This window comes from Heptranchias perlo, chromosome 30, assembly GCF_035084215.1.
Source record: "Heptranchias perlo isolate sHepPer1 chromosome 30, sHepPer1.hap1, whole genome shotgun sequence".
Taxonomy (NCBI): Eukaryota; Metazoa; Chordata; class Chondrichthyes; order Hexanchiformes; family Hexanchidae; genus Heptranchias; species Heptranchias perlo.
The window spans coordinates 12050496-12075992 of NC_090354.1; the positions used below are offsets into that span (position 1 = coordinate 12050496).

At 39.5% G+C, this 25497-nt stretch overlaps 3 protein-coding genes across 3 annotated transcripts in view; 1 reads left to right on the top strand and 2 right to left on the bottom strand.

Moving 5' to 3' along the window:
- Positions 1 to 6260, bottom strand: coa3a (cytochrome C oxidase assembly factor 3a). The gene is made up of 2 exons (XM_067968909.1): positions 6042 to 6260; positions 1 to 421 (listed from the first exon to the last, which is right to left on the bottom strand). Exons 1-2 carry the CDS (start codon positions 6232 to 6234, stop codon positions 315 to 317), a joined length of 300 nt encoding a protein of 99 aa, XP_067825010.1. The 5' UTR covers positions 6235 to 6260; the 3' UTR covers positions 1 to 314.
- Positions 6247 to 19777, top strand: cntd1 (cyclin N-terminal domain containing 1). The gene is made up of 8 exons (XM_067969158.1): positions 6247 to 6313; positions 14666 to 14741; positions 16337 to 16505; positions 16632 to 16794; positions 17969 to 18113; positions 19121 to 19217; positions 19366 to 19428; positions 19733 to 19777. Exons 1-8 carry the CDS (start codon positions 6256 to 6258, stop codon positions 19775 to 19777), a joined length of 816 nt encoding a protein of 271 aa, XP_067825259.1. The 5' UTR covers positions 6247 to 6255.
- Positions 19775 to 25497, bottom strand: part of becn1 (beclin 1, autophagy related) — a 29288-nt gene continuing 23565 nt past the window's right edge. Inside the window, exon 12 of the mRNA XM_067968907.1 lies at positions 19775 to 23762. Within this exon, the coding sequence (XP_067825008.1) occupies positions 23594 to 23762 (169 nt within the window). The 3' untranslated portion in view covers positions 19775 to 23593. The remainder of the gene's footprint in view (positions 23763 to 25497) is intronic.

Here is a 25497-nt window from a genome sequence, read left to right on the forward strand (position 1 = left end):
TCAAAGTTCCAAGTTTTATTGATAGTGCATCAAATGCATACATTCAATTTTGCCTTACATACAGCTGGTATCTCAAGACATGGATTTAGCAAAACATACCTTTCAGCTGCACAGCTACAAAATTATTCCTAGATCAAGGCAGACAGTGACAGGCAGAAAATTAAAGCCATTGTGCACTCTGAAAAATGCACATTTTGATCCAAGATGTTTAAATTTTCTTTTTTTATTACATGTTGGCTGCACAATTGTTCAGTTCGATCAGTCGCAAATCTGCTGAGAAAAAAGCGATACACAAATTGTATAAACCAAGTGTTTCAGTTTACTGAAGTCTTGGAACCACCACTTGCTCGAACACCTTTTGCTTCTTCTTCCAAATCATCCAAAAATCGTTCCTGTGACACTGAAAAAAATGTGTATCCATCTAGAGAGATTATTAAGGAAACATTCATACATCTGAACAAATATGCTCAAAATCTTCAGCATTGACGTTGTAAACCAATTTTTGAAATAACTAAAAAATCCACCACTACTGTTGAACCATGTTGAACTGTCTTAAAAAGTCAAATGTATGAAAATAACCTGTTGCACCACGCCTTAAATCTCTATTACTTCATTAATCAGGTTCACAAATTAGGTTTAGCGTTACCTCTTTGCTTTTATACTCTATGTTCCTATCTATATATTTTTTTAAATGCTCATTTTACCCCTCAAAATAATTCACCTCACTTTTCTCTGCATTAAATTTCATCTAACATCTACTAACCCGTATATGTCCCCTGAAGTTATACACAGTCCTCTTCAGTTAACCATGCTCCCTATTTTTATTCTTATCTGCAAATTGATATTGTGCCCCTATACCGGAGTATATATATATATAAAAAACACACACAAATACACGAACAATGGTTCTAACACTAACCACCAGCAGACAACACTGTTTATATCCTGCCAGTCCACAGAACTTTCATTAAGCACTACTCTCTTTTCTATTCTATAGCTAACTTCCTACTCTTGCTGCCACATCCTTTAATGTATAATTTAATTTTATCAGCAGACCTTCTATGTAGCAACTTAAACACCTTTTGAATAATTCAAATACACATCTATTGCATTTATAGAATCATAGAATCATAGAAGTTTACAACATGGAAACAGGCCCTTCGGTCCAACATGTCCATGTCGCCCAGTTTATACCACTAAGCTAGTCCCAATTGCCTGCACTTGGCCCATATCCCTCTATACCCATCTTACCCATGTAACTGTCCAAATGCTTTTTAAAAGACAAAATTGTACCCGCCTCTACTACTGCCTCTGGCAGCTCGTTCCAGACACTCACCACCCTTTGAGTGAAAAAATTGCCCCTCTGGACCCTTTTGTATCTCTCCCCTCTCACCTTAAATCTATGCCCCCTCGTTATAGACTCCCCGACCTTTGGGAAAAGATTTTGACTACCTTATCTATGCCCCTCATTATTTTATAGACTTCTATAAGATCACCCCTAAACCTCCTACTCTCCAGGGAAAAAAGTCTCAGTCTATCCAACCTCTCCCTATAAGTCAAACCATCAAGTCCCAGTAGCATCCTAGTAAATCTTTTCTGCACTCTTTCTAGTTTAATAATATCCTTTCTATAATAGGGTGACCAGAACTGTACATAGTATTCCAAGTGTGGCCTTACTAATGTCTTGTACAACTTCCTTTAATACACTATTATTTCCTCAAAAGACTCCATTAAATTTGTCAGACATGACTTGCCTTTTACAAATCTACGCTAGCTATCCTCAAATTAATACAGCTTTCAATGAGTATTAATTTGATCCCCCAGTTCTCTGGCACAAATACCATATCCAAGTACATTTGAAGGATTGTAGTCATAGCTATGACCTCACTGACTTCCCTCAAAATTCTAAGACGCACGCCGTTAGGGCCTGGTGCTTTTTCTACTTATGACTTCCACCAACTTTTCAGTACTACTTCTTTATCTGTAGTTATTCTATCTAATTGCTCCACATTCTCCTCTTGTACTCTTTCAACCCCACAATATCATTCAACTGTGAAAACCGAAACAAAATACTCTTTTAGTATCTCCACCTTTCTTTCATTCTCCAAGAGATTTGTTTTTCACCTCTAATTAGCCCTTCATACAATCCTTAACTCTTCTTTTATGCTCCCTGTCAGTCTTTCTTCATACCCCTAGCCTTGCTAATATTTTGCTTCCCGTCTATATTTTCCATACTCCACTTGATTTTCTTTTTTATTATTAACCCTAGATTTGTCTTATTCTCTTTTTTAAATCTCATGTTAATTTTAATTTCCAAAAACATCCGAGGATCTCCAATTTCTGATGCACTCCCTTTACTTCTTCTGGGAATATGTTAAGTTTGTACCCTAACCATCTCCAGTTTGAAAGTTTCCCCTTATTTGCCCACTGTCTTATCTGCAAATTTTTCTTTCCAGTTTATCTGGACTAGTGCTCTTTTATTTCATCTAAATTTGATTTTTTTCTCCAGTCATTATTACCACTCTTTAATTTTTATAGCAAACCCATATGATTGCTGTTTCCTAAACGTTCCCTTACCTTCTTGCCCCATTTCATTTCCTGGGACTAGATCCAGCTCTATCACCTTCCTCATACTAAAAATATATTGACCCAGAAAGCAGTCCTGGACACATTGTGGGAACACCTCCACTTACTTGCCACTTACAATACAATAGTCTATTTTTGGATAATTAAAGTCACTCATGATTATAGCTCTGTCATTTCTGTATTTTTCTCTAAATTATTTACATTGCACTTCCTCTATCTCCTTTTCACTATTTACCAGTTATGATAAACTCCCAATAGAGTAACAGCTTTCTTCATATTCCTTAACTCTAACCAAACATGTTCAGCTTTTTCACTGTACCCTATATCATCTTACATTCTAGTGTTGTAAATGAATCTTCCATTAATACTGCAAACCCCTCCTGAATATTTTATAACCAAGAATGTTTAGCCCCCCCCGTCGTGCTGTATTCATACTGCAGATGCAATTTGTGCCTCTAACTCACCAATATTATTCAGAATACTTTGTGCATTTATATACAGAAAATTCAAATCTGCCTCTCAGTCAAACAATCTTGCTCTTTTCAACCCCTCCTGCCTCTGACCCTTTTTATTGCTTCCTGTTTTACCTTTTTCTACACCCTTTGCCCTTTTTTATTTTCTTCCTGCATCGTTGTCTGTCTTTTTCTTTCCTCCCTGCCTTAATAGTTTAAACTTTCCCTCCCACAGCACTTGGTATTCTCCTAGCAAGGCCATCAGTCCCAGCCCTGTTCAGGTGAAGCCCTGCCATCCTGTACAAGACACTCCTATCCCAGAATTGGTCCCAATGTCCCAGTATCTTATACCACTGATCATCTCTTTAGCCACATATTTATCTCCCTTACCATTTCTATACTGACTAGTATGTGGCATCAAGAATAATCCTGAGATTACTACCTTGAGTACCTGCTTTTTAATCTATTAGCTAATTCCTGAAATTCCCTTTGCAGCATCTTTGGTCATGGTTCAACAATTTCTGACCATTCCTCTTCCCTCTCCACAATCTTTTGCATTCTTTCCACTCTTTCCCTTGCTCTTGCACTTGCACTTGTGAGGCAACAAATCATTCGTGTCTCTTGGTTGCGGTTACAAAAGAACCTGTCTATTTCCCTGACCATAGAATCTCCTATTATGTCTGCTTATCACTTGCCCTTCACCACCCCCACTCCCATCTTGGCAACCACTTGCTTCTCAATGCAAGAATGTTGCTAGTGGTTGTCCTCCTCTGGATTGATGTTATTGTCAAGCTTTCAGTACTGAATAATTGTTGTAAATTCAACAGTCTAAAGGGATTGCTTCCTGGCCCTCTTAGTACCCTGACTGATAGTCACCCACTGCTCTTCCTCATTAACCTGCTCTGATTGCAGAGTGACCACCTCCAGAAATTCTTCAGCTTCCCATATGTAACAGGGTGTTCCCAGCTGCTCCTCAGAGCTTTGGTCTTGAGTGCAAGCAGTTGGGGACAATTCCCACACATGGTCATCCTGAATTCACTAAGTATTGAGGACCTTCCACATCACGGGCTACAGCTGTCACCCCCATACTAAACTAAAACTATTTTCTCTTATGAGTTAAATAAAATTAAGTGTAATGTATCCAAATTTGCTGATGATACAAGCTAGGTGGAAAAGTAAGCTGTGAGGATACAAAGAGTCTGCAAAGGGATATAGACAGGTTAAGTGAATGGGCAAGAAGGTGGCAGATGGAGTATAATGTGGGGAAAATGTGAGGTTATTCACTTTGGTAGGAAGAATAGAAAAACAGAATATTTTTTAAACTATTAAATGTTGGTGTTGAGAGAGACTTGGGTGTCCTCATACAAGAAACACAAAAAGTTAGTATGCTGGTACAACAGCAGGCAATTAGGAAAGCAAATGGCATGTTGACCTTTATTGCAAGGGGGCTGGAGTACAAGAGCAAGGTAGTCTTACTTCAGTTGTACAGGGCTTTGGTGGGACATCACCTGGTGTACAGCATATAGTTTTGGTCTCCTTATCTAAGGAAGGATATACTTTCCTTAGAGGTGGTGCAACGAAGGTTTAAAGATTAATTCCTGGGATGAGAGGGTTGTCTTATGAAGAGAGGTTGAGTAGAATAGGCCTATACTCTCTGGAGTTTAAAGGAATGAGAGGCAATCTCATTGAAACATATAAGATTCTGAGGGGACTTCACAGGGTAGATGCTGAGAGATTGTTTCCCCTGGCTAGTGTCTAGAACTAGGGGGCATAATCACAGGATATGGGGCCAGCCATTTAAGACTGAGATGAGGAGGAATTTCTTCACAGAGGGTTGTGAATCTTTGGAATTCTCTACCCCAGAGGGCTGTGGGTGCTGAGTCATTGAATATATTCAAGGCTGAGATGGAGAGATTTTTGGACTCTAGGGGAATCAAGGGATATAGGGATTGGGCAGGACAGTGGAGTTGAGGTCAAAGATCAGCCAGAATCTGATTGAATGGCGTAGCAGGCTCGAGAGGCCCTATGGCCTACTTCTGCTCCTATTTCTTACGTTCTTAAAGCCAATTTAGTGATTTAAACCCTCAAATATAAATTTTAGCCAACTTCATCTCAAAGCTAAATTCCCACTGATGCTAAACTCCACACTCAGCTTGCCTCTGCACTCCACTGCTCTTCACAGCTCACCAATTCAAAATAGTAATCCAGATTTCTTATTAACTTCTATTAAGGGCTAAGCAACCCCAGTTTTTCAAGTCTTTTTTGATAAAACAATCCTCAGATAGGAGGGATCAGGCTTGTGGAACTTCTCTGCACTATTTCCGTGGCTGGAATATTTCTCTTGGGTCTTAGTAATCAAAATTGGACAAAGTCATGGCACTATATAGTTTTAGCATGACATCCTCCAACCTATACTTATTTTGCAATATTCAAGAATATGCAATCAGCATTCTATTCACTTTGTTAATTGCTGCTCCACAGTAACTTGTTGAGTGCTCAGTCTACTATCACTCTACATTCTGTTCAGCTTTAGCTGGTTCTATACTATCTATAGTTTACTTATGGATTCGTTTTCCTTTCACATGTCCAGGGTATACATCTGCAAGTATTAAATTCGTAACTGGCATTCGCTAGAGCAGATAGCAATTGAACTGAATTATGAGTTTATAATCTGTCTCCCTATTCCTTAATCATAGATGTCGCAATGTTGACAGCAGACGACGTTGATATCTAAAAGCACCAGTTTTCAATACCACCAAGGGAAGTCGAGCATATGAAGATTATACATCCTAAATAATAAGAAAACTTTAGACACATCATTTTCACTTGCTGGTGCATGAATACGTGCGTTAGCATGAAATTGCCGTAAAAACATGATTTGGTCTTTCACACAAACTAGCCTGTTAGTCAAGTGAAGCGACTGTATCTATAATGATGCCCAAGCTAAATATCTAAATTTATATGCTCATCTCCACCAAAGCATTAAACATGTTACAAGGATACAGATGCCCAAGGCGATGGCCCCGATAGCTAAGCCTGTGAACACATTCCTCCCGCGCCGTTTCTGCAGGTTTTTTTGCCACTGAGCCAGCTCTACTTTCCGCATGAACTCAATCTGTTCTTTAGTCAGATTGTCCTTCTTCGGGTCTAGGCGTTTGGCAAACTCCGGTGCTCCTTCTGAATTCCTTTCCGCCATTTTTCTAAACCACCACCGTGAATGCCCTGCGGAAGGTCAACTACGGAAACTGAAGAAGGCACATCAAAACAGCAACGCGGTTTGTTCTAGTCCCTTATTTTCGAAATAATCGTATTAAGAAGAAAAATATCTATTCAGGCACGAAATGAAACCAGATACGGGGAAATTACACTGGTTTATTTCAGTAACTGCGGAATGAAATATCACCAAAAATCATTTATCTTTTAAATAGATGTTTGCAAAATAAAAGCAGTCAGAGTTCTGATGAAAGGGCATCGACCTGGAACGTTAACTCTGTTTCTATCTCCACGGATGCTGTTTGACCTGTATCAGTCTTTATTTCAGATTTCCAGCATCCGCAGTATTTTGCTTTGAGTCAGAGTTCTGACTCTACAAAGTCTAAAACGATCAGGAATGGTGACTGGTGTATAGTGAATAGTGACTGGTGGTGACTGAATCATATTTGGAGTTCTGTGTTCTTTGCTACTGATGAAAATTAATTGAAAACCTTAATAATTGTGCCTCTACACTTTAAGACCGTTCCTTGTACCAGATATCCCAACTGTCACACTCCGTTTGAAGGAAATACTGCCAAAGCCAACACTGTCACTCCATTTTGTTGGGCACTATGATTAAATTTACTATTAGAATGTTGTTTATACTTGACTGGTATGCTATAAACTATTCTACTATAAAAAGAAAAATATGTTAACGCTGGAAATCTGAAACAAAAACAGCAAATGCTGGAAAACGCAGCAGGTCACCTGTAAAGAGAAAAAACAGTTGTAAACAATTTTACAACACCAAGTTATAGTCCAGCAATTTTATTTTAAATTCACAAGCTTTCGGAGGCTTCCTCCTTCCTCAGGTGAACGTTGTTGGAAATGAAATCCTCGAAATGAAATCGCATTTATAAATCACAGAACAATGTTTGGTGATTACAGACAGTTTTTTCAACTGCCCGTTGCCAAGGCAATCAGTGTGCAGACAGACAGGTGTTACCTACAAGGTCTCCGAATATACAAATCACCAAATAAAAAACAAAAAAAAAGAGATAGAGAGGTAGAAACATAGAAAAGACAGCAACTGACCCGTTATATTAAAAACAGATAACATTTGTTCGCTGGTGGGGTAACGTGTAGCGTGACATGAACCCAAGATCCCGGTTGAGGCCGTCCTCATGGGTGCGGAACTTGGCTATCAATTTCTGCTCGACGATTTTGCGTTGTCGTGTGTCTCGAAGGCCGCCTTGGAGTACACTTACCCGAAGGTCGGTGGCTGAATGTCCTCGACTGCTGGAAAAGTGGAGCATCGTGAGGTTGTCCGTGGGCTTGCGGTAGAGTGAGGTGCTGAGGTGCCCATCTTTGATGGAGATTCGTGTGTCCAAGAAAGAAACTGATTCTGAGGAGTAGTCCATGGTGAACTTGACGGACAACCTCACGATGCTCCACTTTTCCAGCTTCCACCCTAACCACATCAAAGAGGCCATCCCCTATGGACAGGCCCTGCGAATACACAGGGTCTGCTCAGACGAGGAGGAACGCGATGGACACCTACAGACGCTGAAAGACGCCCTAGTAAGAACGGGATATGACGCTCGACTCATCGATCAACAGTTCCGACGGGCCACAGCGAAAAATCGCATAGACCTCCTCAGGAGACTAACACGGGACACAACCAACAGAGTACCCTTTGTCGTCCAGTACTTCCCCGGAGCGGAGAAACTACGCCATGTTCTCCGCAGCCTTCAACATGTCATCAATGACGACGAACACCTCGCTATGGCCATCCCCACACCTCCACTACTCGCCTTTAAACAGCCACCTAACCTCAAACAGACCATCGTTCGCAGCAAATTACCTAGCTTTCAAGAGAACAGCGTCCACGACACCACACAACCCTGCCACGGTAACCTCTGCAAGACATGCCAGATCATCGACACAGATACCACCATCACACGAGAGGACACCACCCACCAGGTGCATGGTTCATACTCCTGTGACTCGGCCAACGTTGTCTACCTCATACGTTGCAGGAAAGGATGCCCCAGAGCATGGTACATTGGCGAGACCATGCAGACGCTGCGACAACGGATGAACGGACACCGCGCAACAATCACCAAACAGGAGGGTTCCCTCCCAGTCGGGGAACACTTCAGCAGTCGAGGACATTCAGCCACCGACCTTCGGGTAAGTGTACTCCAAGGCGGCCTTCGAGACACACGACAACGCAAAATCGTCGAGCAGAAATTGATAGCCAAGTTCCGCACCCATGAGGACGGCCTCAACCGGGATCTTGGGTTCATGTCACGCTACACGTTACCCCACCAGCGAACAAATGTTATCTGTTTTTAATATAACGGGTCAGTTGCTGTCTTTTCTATGTTTCTACCTCTCTATCTCTTTTTTTTTGTTTTTTATTTGGTGATTTGTATATTCGGAGACCTTGTAGGTAACACCTGTCTGTCTGCACACTGATTGCCTTGGCAACGGGCAGTTGAAAAAACTGTCTGTAATCACCAAGCATTGTTCTGTGATTTATAAATGCGATTTCATTTCGAGGATTTCATTTCCAACAACGTTCACCTGAGGAAGGAGGAAGCCTCCGAAAGCTTGTGAATTTAAAATAAAATTGCTGGACTATAACTTGGTGTTGTAAAATTGTTTACAATTGTCAACCCCAGTCCATCACCGGCATCTCCACATCGAGAAAAAACAGGTTACTGATGTTTCATCAGAACTGAAGACTAAAAGACAAACAGACATTTTAGTAAGGTTAGTAAAAAAGAGTGAAGGGAAGGGGAAAGGGAGAGAATCAATATTTATGTGAATCAATGTGTATTTATTGATTCTCTCCTTCCCCCTCTCCGTTTCTCTCTATTTTTTCCAACCTTAAAGAAAGAACTTGCATTTATATAGCGCCTTTTATGACCTCAGGATGTCCCAAAGCGCTTAACAGTCAATGAAGTACTTTTGAAGTGTGGTCATTTTTGTAATGTAACAAAACCTTACTAAAATATCTATTTGTCTCTCGGTCTTCAATTCCAAAATATGAAGGTTATTTTATAATTTGTCATTAGATTATCATAAGTTTGTTGGCCATCAATACTAATGCATTGAAAGTGTTGTAGTTCACTGATCAATCCATTCCATGAGTCTCTGTAACTAAAATCAGTATTCTGTTTTGAGGGCACAGTGAAAAGCACAGTGCTATCTGTATGAGATTTCTCTGTTTATAGAGAAAGCTTTAATACCAGAAATAAAAACAGAAAATGCTCAAAGTACTCAGCAGGTCAGACAGAATCTGTGGAAAGACAAACAGAGTTAACGTTTCAGGTCAATGACCTTTCATCAAAACTGTAAGATGTTAGACATGAACAGCTTTTAAGCAAGTACAGAGCTAGGGAAAAGGCGGGCAGGAAAGGAACAAAAGGGAGAGGTCTGTAATAGTGTGGAGGGCAGGAGTGACTAAATGACAAAAGTGATGATGGTACAATGCAAAAGAAGAAGATAATGAGGTAAGTATAGAACAAAAGATGAGTTCGCAGGAGGTGTAAACGGTTACAACAGAATAGCAGAAGGGGAGGAAAGGAAAATCTGGCAAAAGGAGAAGGCTCCCGTGGCCCAGGAATGTGGCGAAATAATAGCAGATGGACCCCAGGGGTGTGGACTACCCCGCTGGCTATGTACCGATAGAGGATCCCACCCCAAGCGCCAGCCCACATTGCTTCCACTCCCAGTGGCTCTGGTGCAGCCATCCTTCATTACCAGGACCTGCTGTCCAAGACAAAGCAGGAGCATTGATTAAGGTCTAAAGATGGTAAACTCAAGCCAGAAGGCTGTAAAGTGCCTAGTAGAAAGATGAGATGTTGTTCCTCAAGCTTAATAATAAAAAACTGATTGGCATAGATCTCACCAAGCCTGCTAACAAGTGAGTGGCTGTCCATTTACCTAAACCATGATGATCACAGTTCTAGAGAGAATGGGGAACTGTACTTCTTGACAGGTAATGGTAATATAATTAAGAAGCGTTCTGCATGGTTCCAGAATATAGATGCTACAACTAGCCAAATGAAGAGAAACTCTTTCAGTGTATCATATACCTATGCTGCAAAATTAATAAGAGTGACAAGCATTTAAATCAATAATATTGGCAAGGAGATTTCAAAGATCATGGATGTGGTGCAAAGGCTAAACCCCTCTGGCTCTCCACCTCTCTCTCTCTTCTTTTAAGACTTTCCTTAAAATGTACCTCTTTGACCAAGGTTTTGGTCACCCCTACTAATATCTTCTTCGTTCAGCTTTATTTTTTTGATTATGCTTTTGTGAAGCGTCTTGGGACATTTTTCTGTATTAAAGGTGCCATAAAAGTTATTGTTATTGAGTAAGTTAAACCACAAACTCATTGACTTTGCCTGTGATCTTTAACCACTTGGTGGCACTACAGGACTATAAAACGTGGAACACAGATATTCTTGTGGCTTTTCAGATGGGACTTATAGTAAAGAACATCAAAAGCTGAGTGCTGAAGTCAGACTATATAAAAAGGCAAATAAGAAACAAGGGAAGATAGCCATCGGTGAATAAAAACCAGTCCTTCCCACCCTTTGTACAATATCATCATTAACCACTTGCCATTCAGGTTAGTTCAGCTGTTCAGCTGCATGATAAAACTCATTATACAACAACGACAGCTACTTTCATTTATATAGCACCTTTAACGTAGTAAAACATCCCAAGGCACTTCACAGGAGCATTATTAAACAAAATTTGACACCGAGCCACATAAGGGGTACTAGGACCGGTGACCAAAAGCATGGTCAAAGAGGTAGGTTTTAAGGAGCATCTTAAAGGAGAAGAGACAGGTAGAGAGGCGGAGAGGTTTAGGGAGGGAATTCCAGAGCTTAGGGCCTAGGCAGCTGAAGGCACAGCCAATGGTAGAGCAATTAAAATCGGGGATGTGCAACAGGCAAGAATTGAAGGAGTGCAGAGATCTCGGAGGGTTGTAGGGCTGGAGGAGGTTACAGAGATAGGGAGGGGCGAGGCCATGGAAGGATTTGAAAACAAGGATGAGAATTTTAAATTCGAGGCGTTCCCAGATCAGGAGCCAATGTAGGTCAGTGAGCACAGGGGTGATTGGCGAACGGGACTTGGTGAGATTTAGGATACGGACAGCAGAGTTTTGGATGAGCTCAAGTTTATGGAGGATGGAAGATGGGAGGCCAGCCAGGAGAGTATTGGAATAGTCCAGTCTAGAGTTAACAAAGGCATAGATGAGGGTTTCAACAGCAGATGAACTGACGCAGGGGTGGAGATGGGTGATGTTACTGAGGTGGAAGTAGGCGGTCTTGGTGATGAAACGGATATGTGGTCAGAAGCTCATCTCAGGGTTAAATAGGACACCAAGGTTGCGAATGGTCTGGTTCAGCCTCAGACAGTGGCCAGGGAGAGGGATGGAGTTGGTGATTAGGGAACTGAGTTTGTGGTGGGGACCAAAGACAATGGCTTCGGTCTTCCCAATATTTAGTTGGAGGAAATTTTTGCTCATCCAGTACTGGATGTCAGAAAAGCAGTGTGACAAATGAGAAACAGTGGAGGGGTCGAGAGAGGTGGTGGTGAGGTGGAGCTGGGTGTCGTCAGCGTACATGTGGAATCTGATGTTGTGTTTTCAGATGATGTCGCTGAGGGGCAGCATGTAGATGAGGAATAGGAGGGGGCCAAGGATAGAACCTTGGGGGACTCCAGGGGTAACAGTGCGGGAGTGGGAAGAGAAGCCATTGCTGGTGATTCTCCGGCTACAACTGGATAGATATGAAAGGAACCAGGCGAGCGCAGTCCCACCCAACTGGACGACGGAGGAGAGGCGTTGGAGGAGGATGGTGTAGTCAACCGTGTTAAAGGCTGCAGACAAGGAAGAGGAGGGCTAGTTTACCATGATCACAGTCACATAGGATGTCATTTGTGACTTTGATAAGGGCCGTTTCAGTACCGTGGCAGGGTCGGCAACCTGATTGGAGGGATTCAAATATGGAGTTGTGGGAAAGATGGGCACGAATTTGGAAGGCGACAACGCATTCGAGGACTTTGGAGAGGAAAGGGAGGTTGGAGATGGGACGGTAGTTTGCAAGGACAGAGGGGTCAAGGGTGGGTTTTTTGAGGAGGGGGGTGATGACAGCAGATTTGAAGGGGAGGGGGACAGTACCTGAGGAGAGGGAACCGTTGACAATATCAGCTAACATGGGGGCCACAAAGGTCAACAGTTTGGTGGGAATAGTGTCTAGGGAGCAGGAGGTGGGTCTCATGCTCAAGATAAGCTCAGAGAGGGCATGAGGGGAGATAGGAGAGAAGCTAGAGAAAGATGCGGGTTCAATGGTGCAGCTAAACCCTTGATTTAGGTGGAAAGTTTCTACACCACCAATGTGACAATTCCATTTCCCACATCAGTCATCCTTGTAGCTTCTTTCATTGACAGTCAATCAGTTTTGTGCTGTAGAATCAGACCCACTAAGAACTTGGCTGAGAGTGCCCAAATTAATTTCACATAGGACCCTTACAACCAAAAGAGATAACAGATGAGCTGAATTTTAAACAGATTTCATCCTTTTAAAAAGAAAGTTTTGATTAGGATAAAAGTCAAAAATTATTAGCTGCACTTAAAAGATTGAAATTTTTGTCACTTTTGAGGGACAATTCAGCCTACCTATTGGATGTCACTCTTCTCTACCATCCCCTCAACGCCCACTTTAAAATCTAGTATTTAAGGCACCCACCTTCCATATGTCTCATCTGCAAATCCCCACAAACTCATTCCCTACCGACCCTCAATTGTCTTGGCCTCACTCAGACCATTAGAAAGTTTTAAGAAGCCAGCCAATACTGGCACCATTCACATCAGCAAACCATATAGGCTGCTTTCATCAGGTTGATGGTGCCAGTATACTCTCTCTCCTGGAGCATTCACTATCACTTCCATAGCAAGTCTAACGTGGTGGGGGGGGGGGGGGGGGGGGATAACAAGGGATGTAAGTATTAGAAATTAAAATTTGAGAAAACACATGACCATCACAGCATCCCATATCTTGCCATAAACATTTTAAACAGGCCACAATTCTAGCATCATTGCTTACATTAATTTTGCTGTCAAATTCCATTTTAGCATTTTTTTTGTTGCTTCTTTGTTTGGGTTTATAAATGTTGCAAATAATATCACAGCGTTACTGAAAGATGCAGTACTCTTGCCTCACATGTTACTCCTGTGGGGGCATGGATGGACCCAGGAGCTTGGTTTCATATTAGTTGTCAAGTGGCTCAGTTGGTAGCACTCACACCTCTGAGTCAGAAGCTTGTAGGTTTCATGGTCCCACTCCAGAGGCTTAAGCACAAAATCCATGCTGACACTTCAGCACAATACAGAACTGAGAGTGCAGCACTGTTGGAGGTGCCGTCTCTCAAATGAGACATTAAACTGAGGATCTGTCTTCCCTCTCAAGGTGATGATAAATGATCCCGTGGCACTATCTTGAAGAGCAGGGGAGTTTGCCTTGGTGTCCAGGCTATTATTTATCCCTCAACCAACATCACTAAAACAGATTATCAAGTCATGATCACATTTACTGTTTGTGAGATCTTGCTGTGCTCATGTTGGCTGTCACCATTCCTACATTACAAAACTTCAAAAAAATAGTACTTCATTGGCTGTAAAGCGCTTTGGGACGTCCTGAGGCTATATAAATGCAAGTTCTTTCTCAGTTCATTTTGTTCTTTCACTTTAGAACAGGTTGTTTTTTTCTCTAATGGTATGGACGGTGTTGGTCAAACCCAAGTGCTGACGGACCGACCGGATTCAAAAAGTTAACGGTACCTGCGCGAGGCTGAAGCTCAGGACCGCGAGCCCGCGGGTAAAGGCGAGCACGCGGGTGGTGTGCCGCCATTTGCTTCTGACCCTCCAGAGACAGTTAGAAAGATTGCAGTTTTCCAGAAATATTTAATTTGCATTCACGTATCTCGTTTATTGGTATATTTTTGAATCAAACGGAATAAGCCAAGGGGTTGTGACAACCCAAAGCCCGCCCCCCCAAATTTGACTAGGCCTCGCACCTTTGCCAGTCTGACTCTCAGGTTGGGAGGTCTATAGTTGTGCGGGCATGAATAAAGTCGTGATTGTAAAAGCAGGTGGAAGCCGGTCCTGCTCCAAAAAAACACCCGAGTTGGTGTTTAGTGCCGTTTCTCCGGAGATGCTGGAAGAGTTTCTGGTTGATGTAGCGAAAGAGAATGAAAATAACCTGCTGAATCTCTCCCAGCATGCAGGCAGTTTCAAAAAATTAAGATTAATAGGTGGGGCATGCGATCGTTTGTCGTGTTTTAATGCCAACTTTGTGTAAACTTCACTTGCCCCTAACTTCCCCTCTTTCATTTTTTTTTCTGCATTGCAGAATTTGTTTTCCTTCTTTGTGAGCAACTGGGGCTTCATCAGGTTACAAGATATCAAGCAGTGGAAATACTGGAAAGGTAAATCAAATTATAATCTGCTCGTGGAGTTTAGGTAGCATTGTTTATGGATAACGAGAGGATATACTGTTTCATTACAACAAGAGCAGTATAAGAATGCATAGGACTGGAAAAGACCATTTCAACCCAACTGACCAGTCTCAGAATTATAAAGCAGAATATACAGTTCACTTTTTATTTGATACTCAGTTGATTTTCTCAGCAGCGGACCATATAACATACAATGTACTGTATTATTGTGCTGCAAAGATGGAGCTGTGTTTAAAAGGCCTGTCCTTTTAGGGCCACAAAGTCTAATTCCTGTTGATACTGCAGACCCAGTTCAGCCTTGGCTTCATCTAAGAAATGTAAAAAATGTAAAATTTCTTGCTTGGTTGGAGGTATTCCTGGTTTTCATACAGTGCTTCTATCTTTTAAAATAGGTTTTCCTGTCAGTGACTAAGATTCATTGCATTTTTCCTTGCGGATCTATATGGTACAGAATTGGACATTTTTGATATAGAAAATATTGTACCTAGATTTTGGATTTAAGATCAGTTTTATAACTCACTGATTATTGTGCTGGAGTGTAATTCACAAGAAAATTAATGCTGATTATGATAAATAGGATTCCACTGTATTATATAAAGATAGAATTTTAAATGAGTGTTACTTTTCAGTAATCAAATGTGGATTATCATTGTAATCCTGCAGCAATAATGTCCATAGTTAATTTTTCAGTGTAAATGATATTATGCGCCAGCTACATGAAACTTCCTCAATGTCTACCATGATGTCCACCACCAGGAAAAGAAAGACAAAAAAAAAACTTGTCCACAAAATCCATATACAGGAGTGATCTCAAGGCAGCAATCTTATTGATATGTTCAGTGTAGTAGAGATTTTACTTTAGGGATGTGCAAAAGACATTTGGTTCGCAGACTGCAAGAATTGGAGGGAGACAACTTTCAGTGGCCCAAATGTCCTATTCTCATCCTTGGCTTTTGCTATGTTCTCATCAGTACAATAAATCATTTGCACTCTACGCTTGTGTTTTATGATATAATTTGAAATCATTGATGCTATCACTATCTTGTAATCACTCCCAGCTAACAAATCATTTTCATTTAGTAGTTATTTTAGAAGGTATATAATTAAAAACATATTGATAAAAGCTATAGATATACATTACTCAAAGGATTAAGTTCATATTTCATTATTTGATGCAAATATAAAGCCATATTGAAATTTCTTGTTAATGTAGTTTTAAAGTTACTGTATCATTTCCTTACTACTAAAACAGGAGTCACATTAGAGTCAGTTTGTACCCCTTGACTTTACAAATTCTTCCATTTAAGGTGCCATCTGTGTTTGGCAGCACAGACTGTTAGAAGTTTTTTTTCCCCCAAAAGATACCTGAATTGATTTTAGTAGAAAATGTATAATGCAATTTGGGGGAAAATATTGAGCAGTCAAGGGTTTGAATAATTATCATAGTTGGATTTCAGACTCCTTTATAAAAGAATCATCAAGAACACTGACAGTTTTTTTTGTAAAAACTGTCAATCAGGAGACCAGCTACAATGTTCCTGCATGTTTTTTGTTTTATTTTACAGGTTTATGATTCGATACATTGAAAAACTCTATTCATCTACAGGCACAGGTTCTGATAAAAACACACAAAAATATAGTTGGAGACTATTGCAGGTTAGAATCCAAGATCATTTTGTGCTACGGATCATGTCTTGTGTTCAAATAGCAAGCAAGATGTCATTCCATTACCAGGTAAAGTATAGTATCACCAGAACTTTTTTTGTGCAATGTCATGGGTATTATATAAAATTGAAATTCTATCTTAATGTTTCACTAGAACCAGGAATGCAACATATGTTTTCCTTTCTCTTTCTCCAGATTGTTAATAATAGTATGGCCCTGAAATTTCTCCAGTCTCTTGGTTATTCATATAAAAAGGAAGATTTTCTAGATTCAGAGCTCCTTGTCCTTGAAACTCTCAATTTTCAAGTCAATGTTCCTTCCCCTTTCACTCACACTGAAATACTATTAGAAGTCATGGGTGAGTGAGAAAAATGTAATCATTAGTTAATAACAATTGAGATTATTATAGCCAAATATTGAACCTTTGTGGCTGGAATCTGATAAGCATGCAAATTCAGTTTTGTCTTAACAGTATATGAATTAATGAACATAGTACTTCAGGAACAATGCTATCAACTGAGCCAAGCTGACATTGTATGGCTTAGTTACACAGCACCTTTACTAAATGAGCCATTGGGAAACCAAATATACTTGCGTTGACTGAAAAAAGGCATATTCAAAGTACAAAGTACATACTACTACTACTAAATTCCTGTCTGGCAGCTCAACAGCAGCCATGGGGCCAATCAAGTACATAGTAATTCTCAAACAATAGAAACAGTTTAGCCTAAATGTTTTTTTTAGCAAATTACATTCTTGTTTGCTTTATATCAAAATCTAGTTCTAAATAACATTTGAAACATAACTTTTGAACTGGACAGCATATCATACTGAAAATCAGTGTTGTTCATTTGAAAATATTGTAAGGTGCTTATTCCTCCAATTATCTCCTTTCATCTCCTGAAAGTGCTGTTGAATTGTTCTATACATATCACCAGCCTTCTGCTATCTCACCCAAGTTGCCATTCTTGATGTGATTCTATATAGTGATCATCAACAGGCTATTCATCCAGGGAGCAGAATATCACGGGTTTGCCTGATGCTGTCCTCACCTGATGTGCATTTGAGAACTTTACAGCAGATCACCAGCTAGTAAACAGATGTGGATACCCTTGCTGATTTTTTGTATCCCCTAATTGGCTCCTATTCTCGGGTTCCTATTGCTGCCTTGGCTGGGTTCAGCACAGATCGGGGATTAGACTTGTGACCCTCCTGGTCTATATATCTCAGTGCTGTACCAAGTGCTGCATTTGCCCACCCACCAAATAGGCTAAATTGTTTTTAATCTATTGACCCATACAGTAACATAAAATTAATTCAGGGTTTTGTTTTTTTGATTACAAAAGTCTGTTGGATACTTTTAATTAGTTAGTTAATGCAAATGTGTTAATTAGGAATAGAATGGATCTTCATAATATGCACCATTATTAGTTCACACAAGTGTGAAAATCAGTGTAAATACCACATTTACAAAAATCTTAGTCTGTTCATTTCCCTTAATTGTTCTGAACAGTTTAATGATACTTTTTTAGGGTACAATGATCCATCTGTTCCAGTTAAGTATCTACACAGTATTTCCTTGAAGGTGCTGAAATTTGTTTACCTTATGAGAAACACCATCTATGAAAACTTATTAAAAATTGCTATTGAAAATTCTACCCCTAGTGAACTCCAGAGGCAAGTATTTTTATTTGTCACATTAGATTCAAAAGTCTCTTTTCAAAAAACTGTTAATTTGTGTTATATTTATCTTAGTTTGTACTCAAAATTGTAAACAAGAATTGAAGATGGTTGCAGCTCACATTAAAAAACTGTAAACTTAGCTAAAACCAATTAAGCTCTGCAACAAAAAAATACATCTTAGTGTAACCCTAAGTTAGGCAGTTAATTCAATCCAAAAGTTCTGATAAGATCATAAGTCACATGTCAAGTGTAAAACACTGACTTCACCAACTTCAATCATTTTGTTACTCAATTTTTTTTTTAAAAAGCCTTCCAATTTTAATGCTTTATTCCTGTGAGGCTTCGATATAGCACCAGAAGCCATATGACAGTATAGGTACTTTAATAATACCATAGTAATAACCTGAGGAATGCCATTTTTGTTGATAATTGTAGGTGTATCCATGCTGGAAATGTTTACTACCACAAATTAGAGGGCAGGAATATGGAGATTTTCTATCAAAAACTGTGGGGGGGGAGGGGGGGGTTTCTTGTGGAAACACAAAAAGGTAAAAGGAGGATAAAGTCAGGATTACTTTATGAAAAGTTCTTTTTAAATATATAAGCTTTCTGCATGGAACTTACAATGTCCATATCTGCATTAAAGCTTTACTTGTATATAATTTCCTTAAGTAGAAGTTATTTTTCAGATAAACAAATAAATTAAGAAAAAATAAATCTCAAGTCTGTTCAAACTACTGTTACGTACAGAGAAAAAATGATTAGATGTTGCCTTCACCCCCATAATGAAGCACCTTGCTCACGCACAGCATTGCATTCAGCACCCTGCTTGAGAGTTAACAAACACCCACCATCAGTCAGCAAGTTAGAATGGCAGGCAGCCTTCTGGTTGACAATTAAGTACACCTATAAATTTAGTGTGAGATGTCCAATGTTCCCTTATATTTGTTTTAAAACTTTATATCAAAGACAAAATCAAATAACATTTTACTTTATCATAGAGCAAAATTTTTGGCCGTAAAGGAAGATTGCATGCTTCTAGCTGTCGGGGTCATTGGAACAAGTGCATTTATACTGAACTATACACCATGGTTCAAGGTAGTAAACAATACAAATTATATAAATTATAAAAGTGATACCAAACTAGAAAGCGGTTAGCCAATTTATTTTTGTCCTTTGATCTCAAATATTAACTGTCTTCCTAGCACAAAGATAACCTAAATTTTGTGTGTTTTTTTAAAAAAAGGTTGTGCAGCAGCTGGCCTCAATTAGTGGTGTAACAGAAGAAAGCATCTCCGAATTTTCTCAAGTAATACTAAAACACATTTTTCCAGGAGCAAACCATCTGAAATAAGTTTCAATGTTAGCGGATTCTGTACTGTCAGTAGTGATTTAGTAAATTCTAAATTCATATTGCACATCACTAATCTGTGCGGTATACAATTAGTTTTTAAAATAATTTGTGGAAAAAAATTGTAATCTTATGTACATAGATGTTGAATAGCCTGACACTTTACATGCTACTTCATTACTTCACAAATACTTTTAATTAAATGATTAAATTCAAATTCATAGTTGGAGGTTTGTCTTAATGCTTTATACATTTTCCTTAGGAATATGAAAATAAGTTGTTTTTCCAGGTGAGGAAATACATGTAAAGGGCAAAAACAATCTTTATTATTGCTCAAAGTACTGTAAATGATGGGGAAATGGTTATTAGCCATTTGATCTCACCCCAAATTACTAATGGAGGAATACATTATACATTTGTCTGAAGCATATAAAATTTCCACAAGCAACTTATATATTAAGTTTTGAAACACTTTCAATACAACGAACACAGTTAACTTGCTCAGAATGGTCATATAACGTAAAGCAGAGCGGTTATAATAACCTGACCCCACAGATTATGCTATGGCCAAAACTCAGTCAAAAAGACAATATTTTATTCTAAGCAATGCTACATGAAAAGAGTTTCAGAAACCCGGGCAGGGGGAGACGATGAGAGGGAAATTGCAAATTTAACATTAATTTTGTTATTTTTTTCCCCTCGGTTTTTGACTGACAATGTTTTAATGCATTTTGTGGTACAAGCTGGTTTATAGTAAAGTTAATAAAGGAGCAACACTGGTGTAATGTTTTCATACTTTAGGATGTATTTAGCTTTGGATTGAAGCTCCACATACATCGGTAAGACATTGATCAGAAACTGAGAACCCTCCAGTACTTTTATTAAAAAATGACATTTATATATTTCATAATGCACAACAGCAAATTTTAAATTATACATAACTTGCAGAGAACAGACTGCAACTCAGCACTCATGTAGCTCATGCTAGAACTGAAGATTTTGCTCATTATGGCGTTAGCACCCATAGATTGAGGATTTGCTCAAGCAAATCTGGTTTTGTTTTATACTTCATAATTATAGCTACATAGCATGTTTGAGTATTATTTCTTCAAGCTATATTTTTTTTAGTTGCTAAGTTGTGGTTGGGAAAACTGTAGCTGCGACTAGAAATAGCATCAATGCTTATCACATGGAGCAGGTTTCTGGGTTCAAGCTGGAGGGTTTGTTCACAATGTTAAAAATAAATAGTGACAGTTTAAGCAGCCATCCGCAGCCATGTTAATCAACTCAGCCCAATATATGCATTGAACAAAAAGGGGCTGTTGATCAAGGCAGCTCATCTTTAAGTGGAGCTTGAAACTAGTAAATCTGAAATTGTACTGAATGGCATCAAACGTCACAATTTTCAGTGACAGTAAGCTTACACTGTAGGTGTTATTTATTATAACCATTCTTCTGAAGTACTGGCCAACCACTGGAGGAAATAGAAGGCAAATGCAAATAATTATACTAATTCTACAACTTAAGTCCAGAAATATTTCAGTTTATGGCCACTTTTTATTATATATAGCAATTCAAAGTACTTTTATCATATAGTAACCTTAAAAAGATTTTATCAGTGCACTAATATACAGCAATACACTGCATCAAGTAGTACTTAAATACAATTCTGTTTATATACCTGTGATATTTAGAGAACATTTGCACATTAATGCATAACTGCAATTTCCAAAGTTCCAGTCTCATCAACACAATGGCACCAATTGAAGATTATACAGTGAAAAGTTATCTCAACTTTTGATATAAAACAGTTGCTCCTCCATCAGTTTTTTCAGCAACGCAAATGCTTACTGAGATCAACTTACTGATACTCAGAGATGCAGTATATTACTACAACTGCTAGCATTTAAAGAATACACCACCACCCTCATGAAAGCTCTAGTACATTATCTGTGCTCTAAAACCACTGGACCTCAGCTCCTGAATTTTTCATCTTACATTCTATGTTATTTTATGGGACATACTATAGCATACATCTCATTGTAACATAAAATGCTTGGTGCTAAAAAAACTGTTACAATATTGTACATAGATCACTGTCCTTTCTTACATGATGTGATGTAGCTGAAGACTTTAATCATGAGTGGATAAATCCCAGATTCTGTCATGCAACATCATAACTGTCTTCTGTCTTCAAAAGATCATGGCAGGCTTCTCAATCCCCAAAGTACAACGATAAGACTCCACTCCATTCATGTGAACAAATTATTTAACAAAGACAGCTGGGCTCTAACAGATTTGGGATTCTGGCCACATAAATTGCTTGAGTTTCACAAGCTTCAACTCGATTTATGGTAGAGACTAAGCATTGTTTGGAATAGCGTCAAGGTGTTTGAATATCAAACTGCAGAAGTTTGAGTTAAAACAATATTCAAACACAGTGTGTGTTACAGCTTTGGACAAACTCTCAAGTTTATATTATATGTAACTTAATTTTGTAAATCCATTTCAGAGTTTTCAATTGTTTTTCAGTGATGTGATTTAAAATGGAGCTGTTTTACAACATTTCAAAACTAGACCAGGTGACTAACAGGATCAGTAGACAGGCTTTTACTAAGAAATAATACTCAATTTCACAAAAGTATATTCTTAGACTATAAACAGCACTTATTTTACAGTAATCCACTATAGATTAGATGCTGGAAATGATTACATTGTAAATTTAAACCTTCAATGTGGATGTCATCATGCCTCTACTGAATAGAGCATCCTGCCCCACAGTCAGCCATGACACCAGTGTATAAGAAAAATTCTTCCCGTTCGATCTTCTACAAACAGCAGCACAACACGCCAGACTTAATTTGTTATAAATAAAACTGCTATATATACACATAATTATTTTTTAAAAGTGTGTGGGTGTAATTATAATGAAAGTAATCTCATCCAGTGGTTTGGATGACAAACTGCTTGTACTTTGCTTTTGTGGTTCACAACATTTTCTGAATTCCTTATTATTTTCTCGTAATCACTCCAACCCACTATGTAACATACTCCAGCCCAGCTGCAGGTTAAGTGATGAGCTTACACTTTAAATGCAGTGCCTTGCAATAAAACCTAACATTCAAAGTTAACATTTACTTTCATTCCAATGTCTCGACACCAAAACATACATGGTTTGTGAAATCTCGCCACAACTCAATCCAATGTGATCTAGAGGCCAAGCCACCAATAAATTGTGGACTAACACAGCAAAAACCTAGAGTATGTATGTCAACCTGCCCGTCAAAATTTTACACCATTAAATGTTACATTGCAGAGAACAAAGTTAGATTTGAAGTCCTCCACAACTCAATCATTACATAGTCATTTAACATCTGTCGAAAAAGCAAACATAAAATTACACTTTTTTCCCCCCAATCAGTTCAGACATTTAGTAATCTATTGCATTGGTGCAATACATGGTGATTCAGTATATCACGCCCTCAAGATCTAGGTGTACATTTCAACCACAAATAAAAAGAGGTGCAAGGTATTTTGCCTTTTTTTCCCATTTTTGTGCTCATCAAGGTGAGGAGACACACACATTAGTGCTGGGGAATAGATCTCTTTCCATTTCAGGCACTCCATGTCAGCATCAAGTGCTCCCAGGTCAGATGCAGAGGAAAGCTCCACTCTGCTGGAACAATATGCCTGAGTTAGAACAGCACCCCCTACTGCACGAATGTGACATTCCCCCCCCACCCCCATTTCTCACACCAGTCATCCTGTGGCCTCTGTGTGAGAAGTCCAACTTATGCAGAACTGGGGACAGTTTTGTGCTAAACGCCCATGCCATTAGGAACTGGACTAAAACTACCCAATCCCATTTCACATAAGATCCTCATAGTCAACAGCCAGAGGAGACTTTCATCCCATCATATTTGGAGCTAGGTCCAGAGGTGAAAGGCTAGTGTCTAACCCACTGCCAGCCAGTTCTTCTATTTGATGGTTTTGTGGTTTATTTCTCAAGGAAGGCATACATAAAAGCACAGTGAATCACCCTGTACAGGCAATAACATTGGGTTAAGCCTTGAAACAATGTTCAGCAAAAGCAGTATAGATTCAATAAGGAAATAGTCTATAATCACCTATTGTAGAATTGAGAAGAAACCCAAGCAAGCCCCCATTTCAAATTGGTAAGCATAAACTTGAGTGCCTTTGTCCACTGTTCTTCAGAGTTGAATTGAGTTTTTATAGAATAAGATCCTCCACTTCCTCCTGTGTCTTCAATCTTTCCCTTTTCCACATCCATTCTATGTAGCAAAAAGCATCACAACAAACTATTTGGTATTTTTGCCAACTTGGTTCCTTTCAATTATTACTTCTTTGTCTGATTTACTTAATTAACCACAGTATTAGAGTACATGTTCTGAAAAGTGGTTACTTTTCCTCCCTGTGGGGATAGGGATGATGCAACTCATGCTAGTAACCCAAAATGGTGGTTAAAAAATATTAACTGCAAAACCGAAACTATAAAATGAATATATAACACTTCACATATGTAACAACTTGTGTTTATACAGTACTCGTAAAATAATCTTACAATGGCAAGGGGAGGACACCATGCAGGAAGCAAAGGAATTTAAGTGGGGATACCAAAAGGTATGACTAAAAAGGTAGGTTTTAAGGTAACTATTGAAGTCACATTTTAAGTTGACTATCTCCCCACTCTAGGGAGAGCGGTAGCAAAGCAGTCATTTTGAAAAACTCTAACTTTCAGCAATTACACCCCTGCAACATTAGCCCCAACAAAAAAAGGTACATAAAAATCCACACTAACCCATATTATGTGGGAGCTTTAGACTACCCAGACAGCAGCTTATATATACACCATTTGTACAAGAGAATTATGCTACTTTTACAGCTTCAATACCTACCAGATGCCAGACCAATAATAAGTAGCTCCTTCACATTGCATATCCTACACTCAAATATTGACTCCCCAATGATAACATGCAATTTGTAGCATATATGTATAAAGTTGACAGACATACAACATTGCACATCAGTAAATTGACAGTTTTAACCCATTCTATACTGTAGAAATTTTTTTTATTATTTGTTCATGGGATGTGGGCGTCGCTGGCGAGACCAGCATTTATTGCCCATCCCTAATTGCCCTCGAGAAGGTGGTGGTGAGCTGCCTTCTTGAACCGCTGCAGTCCGTGTGGTGACGGTTCTCCCACAGTGCTGTTAGGAAGGGCGTTCCAGGATTTTGACCCAGCGACGATGAAGGAACGGCGATATATTTCCAAATCGGGATGGTGTGTGACTTGGAGGGGAACATGCAGGTAGTATTGTTCCCATGTGCCTGCTGCTCTCGTTCTTCTAGGTGGTAGAGGTTGCGGGTTTGTGAGGTGCTGTCGAAGAAGCCTTGGCGAGTTGCTGCAGTGCATCCTGTGGATGGTACACACTGCAGCCACAGTGCGCTGATGGTGAAGGGAGTGAATGTTTAGGGTGATGGATGGGGTGCCAATCAAGCAGGCTACTTTGTCCTGGATGGTGTCGAGCTTCTTAAGTGTTGTTGGAGCTGCAGTCATCCAGGCAAGTGGAGAGTATTCCATCACACTCCTGACTTGTGCCTTGTAGATGGTGGAAAGACTTTTGGGGAGTCAGGAGGTGAGTCACTTGCCGCAGAATACCCAGCCTCTGACCTGCTCTTGTAGCCACAGTATTTATATGGCTGGTCCAGTTAAGTTTCTGATCAATGGTGACTCCCAGGATGTTGATGGTGGGGGATTCGGCAATGGTAATGCCGTTGAATGTCATGGGGAGGTTAGACTTTCTCTTGTTGGAGATGGTCATTGCCTAGCACTTGTCTGGCGCGAAAGTTACTTGCCACTTATGAGCCCAAGCCTGATGTTGTCCAGGTCTTGCTGCATGCGGGCTCGGACTGCTTCATTATTTGAGGGGTTGCGAATGGAACGGAATACCGTGCAATCATCAGCGAACATCCCCATTTCTGACCTTATAATGGAGGGAAGGTCA

Bases quoted from the DNA above. Each gene is read 5' to 3' on its own strand.
- coa3a (XM_067968909.1), bottom strand. From the start codon at position 6,234: ATGGCGGAAAGGAATTCAGAAGGAGCACCGGAGTTTGCCAAACGCCTA. The intron at 422-6,041 runs GTATCCTTGTAA...TAATCTCTCTAG, and splicing joins GGCCATCGCCTTGGGCATCT to ATGGATACACATTTTTTTCA.
- cntd1 (XM_067969158.1), top strand. From the start codon at position 6,256: ATGCCCTGCGGAAGGTCAACTACGGAAACTGAAGAAGGCACATCAAAA. The intron at 18,114-19,120 runs GCAAGTATTTTT...ACTTTATCATAG, and splicing joins ACCCCTAGTGAACTCCAGAG to AGCAAAATTTTTGGCCGTAA. The intron at 19,429-19,732 runs GTAATACTAAAA...CATTTTCCTTAG, and splicing joins GCATCTCCGAATTTTCTCAA to GAATATGAAAATAAGTTGTT.